The sequence below is a fragment of the Molossus molossus genome, unplaced genomic scaffold (assembly GCF_014108415.1).
Source record: "Molossus molossus isolate mMolMol1 unplaced genomic scaffold, mMolMol1.p scaffold_m16_p_6, whole genome shotgun sequence".
Lineage (NCBI taxonomy): Eukaryota > Metazoa > Chordata > Mammalia > Chiroptera > Molossidae > Molossus > Molossus molossus.
In genome coordinates, this window is record NW_023425399.1 from 24,319,520 (window position 1) to 24,331,996 (window position 12,477).

The window sequence follows — 12,477 nt, forward strand, 5'->3', positions numbered from 1 at the left end:
TCCTTCTGGTCCACCATGTGCAGGCTGGTCCTCATGTGTATAGAGATGAGGAAACTCAAGGCTCAGAGATGGACAGACACCCACCCCAGGTCACACAGGAGCAGTGGCCAAGCTAGACCAGGCCAGGTCTCCTGCCTTGCAGTCAGTTCACCCTCAGTGCCTCCTGGGTTTCCAGGCCCTGCTAGCCTGCCCTCTGACCCTGGCCCTCTGGGAGCCTGATCCCAGGCCCGTGGGGCCTTAAGTCTGGTCTGAATTAGACACGCTGGGAAGCAAAAGCTGCCCCCCCCCCTCCCCAGCAGGCTGCCTGGCGGGACCTGGGCTCACAGCTGCTGAGGCTCACAGGGACATAAATCATGGTGGCAGGAGGCTTGGGGGCTGGGAACACCTTAGCCTCCCAAAGGGCACGGGGGCCTGAGAGTCATGGGCAGGGATGCCTGGGTCCACTGGGGATATTTCCCATCCTCTGTTGGAGCAGCTGAAGTGAGGGAGGGTCAAGGGCCAGGACACCATCTGGCCAGCCTTACCTCCTAGTGGGCCAAAATCTCGATCTCACCTTTTCATTCTGCAATCATTTACAAACATACAGAGAAATGACAAAAGTAGTACAGAAAACTCCCATATACCCTCTAACCTGGATTCAACAAGTTCGAACAGTTGGTCACATCTGCCATATCCTTCTCTCACACATTATTTTCGGAACCATTTGAGAGTATGTCACCTCCATCGCGTTCCTCTACCCTTTGTAATACTTCAGAGCACAGGAGACCCTCTTACATAATCATACTATTAGCAAATTCAGAAAATGTAACATTGACACATACTTTTAAAACCTGTCGTTCTTATTCTAATTTTGTCAACTACCTAATAACGTTCTCTGTAGCATTTCCCCCCCCGCAGTACAGGATCTAGTCCAGGATTATGTGTTGCATTTTGATGTCCAGGTCTAGATTTTTTTGTTAATCCTCACCCGAGGATATTTTTTCCATTGATGTTTAGAGAGAGTGGAAGGAAGGGAGGGAGAGGGAGAGGGAGAAAGAGAGAAACATCGATGCGAGAGAGACACATCAATTGGTCAGTTGCCTCCCACACCAGCCCCGATGGACTGGGGCCAGGGATTGAACCCACAACCCAGGTATGTGCCCTTGACTGGGAATCAAACCCACGACCCTCTGGTGTATAGGCCAATGCTCCAACCACTGAGCCACATCGGCCAGGGCCAGGTCTAGATTTTTGATATTGTGTCTACATGAAGTAAAACCCCGCAGACAGGGTCGAATAAAGACATTCAACTTTATGTGGATGTCCTAACGTTTTCGGAAATCCTATACTGAATGTTCTCATGGTAATGCATTATACTTGTGTATGGGTGCTTAGGAGTTAACTTACCAAATATGCCATAGTTTTTGGAATTCTGTTTTGTGGTGTTTTTATTTTTATTTTTAAAATTTAATAGGAGCCTTATAAAATGGAAGTGGCCTGGGCCAATGAGGGGAACTTAATGAGGTGGGGAGGCCCTGGCCTGGAGAAAGGAGCTCTGCATTCTCAGCCCTGCTCGGCTCCAAATGCTGTATGACTGTGGTGCACCTCTGTCCCTCTCTGGGCTTTGGTTTCCCCATTGCCATTGGTAATCGCTGAGGCCTTTCCACTTGTAATTGTGGAATTAGGGAGGGAGCCCTATATGCTCCTTTAGAGGAAGAAGACCTTGGTTCCCAGAGGCCCAGCAGGTTGCTTCCACTGTATTGGCCAAGTATCCTTGACGGACTCTAGATCATTCTTGTTCATGCTGATGCTCCTTGTGTCTAAGAAGGTTGGGTGGATGTGACCTGGAATTCTATAAGCCTCCCGTTCAGGGTCCCAGGTGACCTGGCTGAAGTTGGTCATCCACTCCCTCGACCCTGAGTTTCTTTTCCCTGTGTTCCTTGACTCCTCTGGCTCTGAGTCACCCTCACTCAGGGAGCCTGGGGAAGCTCGGCTGGGCTGGCCCGTCCTGAAGGCAGAATGTGTGTGTGTTGGGGGCAGGGGTGTTAGCCAAATGGCCCCCAGAGGTACTGGTCCGCAGCTGTGCTTCTCCCAAGTCACATGTGTTGGGTTGGCCTTGCAACTCACAAAGGCTCATAGACATTAACTGTCTATTACCCAGGAACTCAGGAAGATGGCAAGCTGCAACATGTGCAGAATGGAACACTATGCAGCTGGGAAAAGCAGCTCTTTTAACACCGAAGTCTCCAAGATGTATTGCTAAGCAAAAAACTGCAGAACAGTGTGTAAAATGCTATTACTTGTGTGAAAAAAACTGTATGTGACTTGCCTGTATCTGCAAAGACAATCTGGGCAGGAATCCTCAAGACCCTGGTTAACAGTAAATTGCCTCTGAGAGCTAGAACTGAGTGGGTGGGAGGGATGTTGATTCTCTATTGTGTCTTCTGAACTGTGAACTCTCTAAGTGCATTATCTACTTCAAAGGAAATGCAATGGAAAGAACCCAGTCTGAGCAGGACTGCAAGAGGGGCTCCTGGGATGCTCCTAATAGCATTTCTTGGTCTGTATGCTGGGTATATAGGTGCGCTCAGCTTGTGCAAACTCATCGTGCTGTACACTTAGAGGCATGTGCACTTTCCTGCATGTATGTTACACTTAGATTAAAAGTTTTAATTTCGTATGCTGTAAATTATTGTGTGTGTTTCACAAGAATATTGCAGGATTCGTGTTAACTGTGCTTATCTTTGGGATAGGTGATATCTCTAGGGTCTTGTAGCATTTGATCCTTTTACAATGAAAATATAAGCAGAGAAACCTATAAATACTTTTTCAGAAACAGTCATCAGTATAGAACATTTCCGGAAGGACACACAGGAAACTGCTAACAGCAGTTGTCTTTGGGGAGGAGCCTGAGGGAGGTATGTGCTTTTCACTGCATACTATTGGATACGATTGTAATTATTTACCCAGTGCATAAATGGTCTATTAAAACTATTTGACAAGGCAAAACAAATACTTATCATTTTGTCCCATCTGTTTTTGCTGGTTAGAGATCAGGCTAAGTAGTCCCAGAGGGGTCAAACCACTTTTCAGAGGTCACCCAGCAAATCTGATGGCAACAGTGGGCCTCCAGCCCAGGGCACCCAAGTGTCTGCTCGGTCCCCCCCCACTCCCAGGTTTCCTGCCATTGACGAGGTCACAGTCCTTTTCCTGTGGCTTTGCCAGGGGCTGCCTGGACCTGGACCCGGACCCAGGCAGGCGCAGGGAGTGCAATGTGCTTTCCTAATTAGCTCCCGAAGGGGGAAGCACAACTGGATAGGAACATTAGTGTCCCTGGAACACTGGGGAAGCAAGGTAGAGGGCACTTGGAAAGCTGTCCTGGGCAGGCCCCAGGCCCCTTGGGGCCCTCCTTTCTTTACTTCTTATACCAAAGGGACTAGTGCAGTGGTTTCACAGGCCACTCCAATCTGGACTGGCAACTCCAGGGACCCCTTTGTTCTCCTGGGGTCTGTTTGTCTGAGGTAGATGGGGTGGGTGTGGCCCACCCCTGTGGTATCTGGCACAGTGAGGGTGCTGGGTAATGTCTGTTGATGTGCAAAATGGGCAGCCCCACTTCAGGCTGTCAGGGGGGTCAAATGCAGGGGGTGGCACAGCACAATAGATATGAGTGTGGACTTTGGAGCCAGGCTTCAGTCAGTAAACAATCTGAAAGGGTTTCCTAAATGAATTTAAAGAATAGGCATATGAGCGTACCTTGAGGAAGGGTGCTGCCTGGCTCCGCCGCCTCCCTGGCTCCTCTGCCTGTCTTCCCCTCTCCAGCCTCCTGAGCTTCTCTGATCCTGGCTGCACAGGGACAGAGCCCCAGCCGGAGAGCCAAGAACTCCCAACTCCACTGACCAGCTGCCTCACTCTGTCAGTTGAATCCGTGAAATGGGGAAACACCAACCCCCACCTTCTAGGGCTGCTGGGAGAATTGCTGGGGTCCCAGGGGCTGGCATTGCATCTGGCGCACCGCCAGCAGGGGAAGGAGCTCACTAGGTGGTCGGACCTCACAATGTCACCCTGCCATATGCCGCAGGTGTCATCAGTCCTCCAAACCATCTCAATTAAAACAGGGGTAAGAATATCTCCTTTTAACACACGTGAAAAATGGTGTGCCTACACAACCGTTTGTCAAAACAGGAATGAGAGATGGGTTCAGGAGTAGGCATACCTCGTTTTATTGCGCGTCGCTTTAGAGCGCTGCAGAGACGTTTTCTGAAGGTAAGACCTTCCACTAGCAAAAAGATTATGACTCGCTTTATCGCGATCCTTGCTTTATTGTGGTGGCTTGGAACCGAACGTGCAGTATCTCTGAGGTATGCCTGTGTGGAACATTCATAAAGTGGAATAAGCAGCAGCTGAAGGAATAAGGAGACCCTGTACCTCTGTGTTCTGATTTGAGATGACAGCCAAGTTAGATGAAAAAACCAAAACCAAACCAAACCAAAAAAAGCCAGGAGCAGAAAGCATGTGTAATGTGCTACTGTTTGTATAAAAAGTGGGAGAAAAAAAATTTCCCCTGCATTTGCTTGGTTATTCATAGGGAATGGGGACATCATACAAAACGGGTGGCTGAGGCTGCCTGCACAGAGAACTGGTAGGTGGAGGACAGGAGGTGACTGTTAGTGACACTCTCTGTCACCAAGTCTTTGTTTTTACCATATACCCTCTTGTACCTTTTGAATTTTGAACCATATGAGTGAATATATTCCTTATTCAAGAGGAATTTCTTTACCAACCACACCAGACACCTAACAGGTGCTCAAGAAGACTGTGAGGAAAGTTTGGTTATCTCGACTTCTAGGGTCTTCCTGTATTCTCCCAGCCCACTCCCTCCAGGGCACAGGGCAGCACCTGTGACAGTTGTGCCTCTGCAAGGTCCAGGAGAGGAGTCACCTCTGACCTTTGATGTCCCCAGGCCCTTCCCTTCCTCAGTTGGGAACATCTTTTATTTAAAAATATCTTTTATTTTAAACCCACCAATTCTTTCTCTCTCTTTCACACACACACACATACACACTCACTCATGCACAGACATGCATACACCCTCTGTCACCAAGAGTCTTTGTTTTCCCAAAAGTTCTGCCTTGTCTCTGACCAGCCAGGGCTGGGCCAGCTGGATGGGTCTTCACAGCTCTCCAGGGTGGGGAAGAGATGTCCTAGGGGCCCTATCCAGAGGGTCAAGGGCCCAAGCCTTTGTCCTCTGGTCCCTACACAAACGAGGGGTAGGATCGGCTCCTGGGGTCTTCTCCCCTGTTCAACCAGTGGCTGGCCTCTGGCCTCCTTCTCCAGGGTCCTGCTTGGAGCAAATGTCACTGGGGTCCAGGCTCATCTCCGTGGCACTCGAAGAGGGGCCACACCCCTCACCTTCAAGCAGCTGCCTCCCAGGTCACGACGGCCACCCTACAGGAGGGGAGAAACAAGTATTAGGAGGTTTGATCGGATCACTGTGAACACAGCAACTAACCTCCGTGTCCAGTAATAGGGGACTTGATAAATAAATCACAGCTGCACAATAAAGCTCTCTGCAGCATAAGGCAGAAGAAACTATATGAACTGATATGAAATGATGTCGAGATAACATTATTTAAGGACAAAAGCACATAGGAACTTGTGTGCTGAGATGTCGAGAGAGAAAAGTACACAAGAAATTGCTAATAGGTTTCTTCAGAGAACAGGAATTTGATGATGGGGAGACAGAATGTGAGAGACATTTTTACTGTTTTCATTTCTTCCCCATGTGATGTTGCTTTTTAAAAGAATCTAATACATTAAGAATCATAATATTTTACACCAAAGGGCAAAACAAAGCCACTAGTGGTTATCTCCACTGCCTAGTTAACCACTCATTGACCTCAAAAGTAGACTATGGATTTCTCCTCCCAGCCTTGAATCAGGGTGTTCCCTTTGCCAGGAAATATGCTCTCTGCTCCTGTCTCCCTGGGAAGGTTTCTCGATTCCTGCAATTGGCTAGCACTTCCTGCCTTTCCGGGGACATTCCACCAGGCTAACTCAGAAGGGGAAAGACTGGGTTTCTCTTTGTCTCCATCAGGCTGGGAGCTCAGGGAATGTTCTCCACTCTGTGACCCCAGTTCCAGCCCAGGGCCTGGCATGTAGCAGGTGCCAATTAATACTGCTTGAATCAGTTGTGCCCAGTGGAAGATGAGCTAATGGTGACAGCCCCAGAAGCCACCTGTCCTTCACCCAACAGGAGCAGTCTCTACCCAATATTCTGAGGTCTGACACGTGGCTTTCATCCTCACTGCAAGCCTTCAAGGTCACAGACATTAAAGGCCCCCAGCTGTTGAATGACTGGCCCAGAGGCACCCAGCCAGTTGGTAAAAGGGCTGGGTTGGAAATCCATGTTGTCCAACAGTATGTCTTATTTCCAGGACATAATGGTGTCTGAAATCCCACTGTACATTCTCACCCTCTGAGCCTTGCTAGGAGGTGATGAGACAGGCATCTTTCTCAGCCATCTAGAGACTTAGCTGGCCATCTGGGAGCTCTGCCCCCTGCTCCCCTCCGCCCCTGGGCCCAGGTTGGGGCAGATCCATCCAGATGTGAGCCCAGCCTCCCTTGAGGCTCTCTGGGCCCAGGGACAGCATGTTCATTCACAGGCAGGGCTATTTTGAGGGCTGAGGCCACAGTCCCAGCAGAGCCTGGGGCTTGGGCTTCTCAGACAAACTCTGGCAGGAGTGTCTGAGGAGGAGGGGTGGGGGTGGGGGAGGAGGGCTTAGTGTTGAGGATGGGGGAAAGAAAACCAGTCTCCCACCTTTCACTCTGTGTCCTCAGGGAAAGCCACCTCCACTCCGAGTCTGGTGGTCATGGAGAGACCTCAGTCCCATGAGAATGCTGGGACTGTACACCTTCCTGAACCTCAGTTTCTTCATCTATGAAATGGGGACAAAATTATTCTACTTGCAAATGCAGCTGTGGAAGGGGCGTATAAACTGCCAAAAGCACTTGAAGAAGCCCTGACTAGGCTCAGCTTCTTTGTGTCTTAGGAACTCAGCGCCAAAGGCTCTGGGAAGCACAGTGGTTAGGGGTTGGGCTCCAGTGAGACAGAGCTGAGCTTCAATCTCTGCTATGCCTTGGACTACCTACTGGACCTCAGGCAAGTGACTTCACCTCACCTGTTTCCCCATGTGTAAAGTGGAGTTATTGTGTGGATTGTACATGCTCACTCACGTAAAGCCCTAAAGCACAGTGTCAGAAACATAGTAAGTATTCAGTGTTCACAAGTATTATTATCAGCATCATCCAGTAATGGCACCTCCTCACCCTAATGCCCTCTGTGCCACTTCTGCTCCTGAGCTGGGTACATCACTGGGAAAGGCCTTATAAGATGGTCCTATCCCACCCTCATCCCCAGGTGACAAAAGGGGAAACAGGGCAGAGACAAACACCTCCTTTCATTTTTTTTTTAATCCTCACTCGAGGACATTTCTCCATTTTTTGTTCAGATAGAGTGGGAGGGAGAGAGAGGAAGAGAGAGAGAGAGAGAGAGAGAGAGAGAGAGAGAGAGAGAGAGAGAAACATCGACGTGAAAGAGACACATCGAGTGGCTGCCACCCGTATGACCAACCAGGGCCGGGGACAAACTGCAACTGAGGTTCGTGCCCTTAGTGGGAACTGAAGCCGGGTTTCTCTGGACCGCAGGCTGATGCTCTAACCACGGAGCCAAACCCGCCAGGACCAAACACCTCCTTTCTATCTCCCACTTGCTATTTCTACTACAGAGTACCACACCTAACCCCTCCTTACACAGAAAGATGCTCCAGGGAGCTGTTTCCATGGTGACCTCAACACCAGACCAGCCACTTGGGAGGGAAGTGGTGGCTCACAGTGAAGAGACAGGGTCTGGAGTCTTGGAGTTCTCTGGCCCCCAAGCTCAGAATGGAGCCTCCCAGGGGTTCCCCAAGACAGCCAGTTTTCTTCCAATCAAGTCTTTGAGGGGCCAGAGCTGTCCAGCATGGCCCCTTTCACCCATTCCCAGAGGAGCCTGTGGAGTTGAGGGCATGGCTTCTGTAGCCAAATTTGGCTGGGTTCTGGGTCCTGGGTCCTGTAACAGATCCCAGGGAAGCAGCCAGACCCAGGCAAGGGTTTGTGATCAGTGGGACAGACCTGAGACCAGTAGAGAAGCACCCCCAGCCCCCCTACCACGGAAACGTGATAGACACACCTTCTGCCCCATGCCTGCAGTTACAGGCCCTCCCACATGAACTTTCCCACGTCCCCATCACGCAGGCCTGAGTTCGAATCCTGACCCCATCATGAGCTGTGTCTCTGAACCAGTGACAGCATTTTTCAGCAGGTGGGAATAACCAGAGCACCTCTTTTCCAGGTTGCTGAGTTTTAGTGATTACTTGTGAAGAGCACCTAGCACAGTAGATCAATGCTCATCAAGACTGCTGTGATTGCTGTCACTGGCCAGTCTCTGCCTCTCCTGTGTACCTCACCACCTTCAACATCTTTCCTTTTCCTTCTCTAGGTCATGTTTCTGACCCCAACTCTTGCTGTGTCCTGCTTCCAGAACACCTGTCCCTACACCCTCATCCACCTGCCTTCATTCCCAAGCATCCACCAGGAACTTAGCTCACCAGCTGGGGACTACCTCTGGGCTCTGACAGGCCTCTTGTGCTCCCTCTCCCCACCATCAGGCTGCAGCATCCCTATCCTCAACTCCTTGCCCTTGGCCCTGACACCACACTGGGAGTTCCTGATTATGGTGCGTGAGGATTCATAACCTGCATCTTTGGGAATGTTCTGAGCTGACAAAAGGCAGCTGTTGGGTAGCTAAGGTTTGCGGAACTGAATGAATGGGTGAAAAGCAGTCAGGGAGTATCACTGAGGAGCCTCCACAGCCTAGGCTGAACTTTTGAAGGCCCACTCCAACTTCCCAACCCAGTCAGAAGCACTGACTGGGGCCCACAGCAGAGAGCAGCAGAGACCCTCAAGAAAATACAAGTCTGAGCCTAAGAAGACTAACTTAGGGAAACTGAGGCAGCTATGAGGGTAAGAGGCCAGAATGGGAGTCTGATAAGCCAGAAAGGGGTGGTCTGAGGCCAGGACACTGAGGCTTCCCCAGAACAGAGTGGAGCAGGGGACCTCGGGCAGCCATGAGAACCAAAGATTGGGGAACTTGGAGGTCTGACTCCAATCCCCCATGCCCTTTCATTTTTGAAAGGGCGATGGGCCATGCTCAGCCTCCATTTCCCCAGACATACATGGTAGCTGCTGGAATCCAAAGTGGTCACACAGGTCAGAGTCCTTACTGTAAGAAAAACCCAGGTCAGAAGGGAAAAAGGCTGGTAATGAAGCAGGCTCCTTGGGGCTTGGACAGGAAAAGAACCAGCTTTTATTTTATTTTATTTTTTTTATCCTCACCTGAGGACATTTTTCCATTTTTTGTTCAGATCAATGCTCAGAGGGAGAGAGAGGAAGAGAAAGAGAGAGAAAAACATTGACGTGAAAGGGACACAGTGAGTGGCTGCCACCCGCACAACCCAACCAGGGCCGGGACAAACTGCAACAGAGGTACGTGCCCTTAGCGGGAACCGAACCTGGGTCACAGTGAGTGGTTGCCACCCGCACAACCCAACCAGGGCCGGGGACAAACTGCAACAGAGGTACGTGCCCTTAGCGGGAACCGAACCTGGGTCTCTCCGGACCACAGGCCAATGCTCTAACCGCTGAGCCAAACTGGCCAGGGCGAAAAACCAGCTTTTAGCCAGAAGAGCCTCCTGGCAACCTCTGCTGCTACCTAGCTCCATCCATCCCCTACCAGCCTGTTTCTCATCCTTACTCAGCTTAACTCCAGCTCTGCCAAGCTGACTCAACAGTGCCCTCCCCCAACACTGCATCCCTTTTGGAGTTGGGCGTCCTAAGGGGACCCCTCTTCTTCACTCCTACTGCTCATCCGCTGGGTACCTCAGGCTCCTGGTTGCAGGTATGCATCCCCTTTTCTTCTCAGTCTCCTGCTCTTGGATGACATCTTTGGATAGGAGACAACTGTTCCAAGGTCAGGGTAGCTAAGGGCCACACACACCAAGCAAGCCCAGAACCTGCCTCTGGCTTCCCCGCAGAGTAAGTGCGGGCATGTGATTACACCTCTTTGAGCCTTAGAGACACACAGGTGGGATCACTACCTGCCTGATGGAGTTCTTGTGAAGGTGAAAAACAGATGACCAGTAAAGCACCTGGTACATAGGAAGAGCTCACTAAATGACGACTTTAGTTATTACTTCCTCATGCTCTCTTCCTAGCTCTCTTTGGTTGGGGGGCAGGTGTCACTCGATGAATTTTTAATGCAATACCTGACTATTTAATCAGGGGTTCTGACTTATTTTCTCTTAGATTGTTAAGTTAAAAAAAAAAAAAATGACAACAGCCAACACAATAGACATCTGGTGTGAATGAATCAAAATTATACCTATTTTTTTTTTTTTCGTCAGATCGGCAAAAAATATATTTTTTGGTGTGCCTCAAAATTTTAGTAATTAGTTTGTGTGTGCCATGAGATGAAAAAGGTTGAAAACAGCTGCTCTGAATCATTTTGAGTTTTGGGCTTCCCTGCACCCCTTCTCATTGGGAGACATTAAGCGAATGGTTCTGTTCCATTCCAAACCCTGGGCTTGGAGCACCACACGCCCGACGAACTCCACCTCATGTCCCGCTTTCTTCACTGGGGTCTCTGGGCCTCCTTTGCTCCTGGGAGGCCCAGCCCTCCCCCGGCCCCCCCATCCGGGTCTCCCTCCACCTGGAGGCCGCCGTACTAGGGCGCCACGCACTCACCCCCTTGCGCTGGTTGCTGAGGCAGAAGGTGCAGATGGAGCGTGGCTGTCGGCCGCCGTCGGGGGCGGCGGGGGCCGCGCTCTTGGCACTGCCGGCCGCTCGGAAGCACGGCTGCCCGTCTTCGGCCGCGTCGCCCAGCAGCAGCACGTTGGCCAGGTGCGCGATGTAGCTGGACGCCAGGCGCAAGGTCTCGATCTTGGACAACTTGCGGTCCACCGGCTCAGTGGGGATGAGCGTGCGTAGCGCCGTGAAGGCCGTGTTCACGCTCTGCGTGCGGTCCCGCTCCCGCGCGTTAGCTGCCTGTCGCTGTCGCACCACCACTACCGGGCCCGCGCCGCCGCCCGCCCGCCGCCCACCCCCGGGGCCCGGGCCGCGCCGCGCCGCCTCCAGGCCCTCGCAGCAGCCAAATGACTGGTCAGAGGCGTCGCTCTCGCTGCGGTTCTCCTCGTCCTCGCTCAGCAGCCGCACGTCCGGGTACAGCACGTGCGCGCCGACGGGGCGCAGCAGCGCGAACGCCATGGGCACTCGGTCGCGTCCCTCCGTGCGCTGCGTCCCAGCCTTGGCCGCGCCCCGCCGTGCGCTCCCGCGCGCTCCCACGGCACCGCCGGCCACCGCCTTATAGCCGAGGGAGGGGCCAACCACGCGGCCGCCCCGGCCCGAGCGGGTGGGCTCCATCCTGGCCAATGAGGACGCGCCCGCCGTGCCCCGACCAATGGCGAGTCGCTTGCCGCCCCCGTTCCCCAGGTTGAAAGCGGCCCGGGAGCTAGTGGCCCGCCCTGAAGGCTCCCAGTCCTCGCGGGCGAGCGGGGCATATACCGGGAGCCTGGATGAGTCGGGTGGCGTGTGCGCAAAAACGGACTCGGTACCAGCACCCTAAACCTCTAGAGAGACTGCGAGCAGGTCCCTTCTCTCTGGGCTTCAGTTCCCTCGTTCGGAAAGAGTATTGGGAGAAACCATCTCGGGTTTTTATGTCCTCAAATTCTAATCCTGTGGCTCTGAAACTTTTCTTGTGTATGAATTGGGAAAGCGGGGCGGGGGGTGAGGGGTGGGGAAAGCTTTAACAGTACAGATTCCCAATTCCTCCCATACTGATCCAGCAGGTCTGGAATGGGGCCCAGGAATCTGCAATGCGTACACGATGATAATGTCTTGGAGAAACTTGGAGAAACACTATAATCTTTCTAAATAAGGGTTCAACAGTGCCACATCCCAGATGACAGACTTAAAAATCAACAGAAACAAAGCAAAGCAAAAACAAAACACAAACACCAGTAGCTTCATTCATTCATTCATTCATTCATTCATTCAACAAATATTTCTTAGGTCCCCACTATGTCAGGCATGGTTTCAAGTCTAAGGACACAGACTTAAAACAAACTCTTTGCCTTCACAGAGCTGACATTTTGATTGAGGTCCTACTGTGTGCTGCACACCAGACAGACGCTTTACTGATCTTTGGTGTTCCTCACTGAAGTTGTGGGGGAGTACCCCTGATTTCCAGATAAGAATTCTGGCCTTCAGTCTTATAAGTGGTGAATATGGGCACTGGCCACAGCCTGTCTGGCTTCACTATAACCCCCATCTCTCACCCCTACCCTTCACATCAGTTTCTCTCCCTCACTCCTCACAGTCCCACCTTGGACAGCTGCAGACTCCCTG

At 51.6% G+C, this 12,477-nt stretch overlaps 1 protein-coding gene across 1 annotated transcript; it reads right to left on the bottom strand.

Annotated features, from left to right (window-relative positions):
• Nucleotides 1–5,287: 5,287 nt before the first annotated feature.
• Nucleotides 5,288–11,337, bottom strand: TCF15 (transcription factor 15). The gene is made up of 2 exons (XM_036245870.1): nt 10,819–11,337; nt 5,288–5,424 (listed from the first exon to the last, which is right to left on the bottom strand). Exons 1-2 carry the CDS (start codon nt 11,335–11,337, stop codon nt 5,350–5,352), a joined length of 594 nt encoding a protein of 197 aa, XP_036101763.1. The 3' UTR covers nt 5,288–5,349.
• Nucleotides 11,338–12,477: the final 1,140 nt, after the last annotated feature.

Bases quoted from the DNA above. Each gene is read 5' to 3' on its own strand.
- TCF15 (XM_036245870.1), bottom strand. From the start codon at position 11,337: ATGGCGTTCGCGCTGCTGCGCCCCGTCGGCGCGCACGTGCTGTACCCG. The intron at 5,425-10,818 runs GTGAGTGCGTGG...CCCCTCCTGTAG, and splicing joins TCAGCAACCAGCGCAAGGGG to GGTGGCCGTCGTGACCTGGG.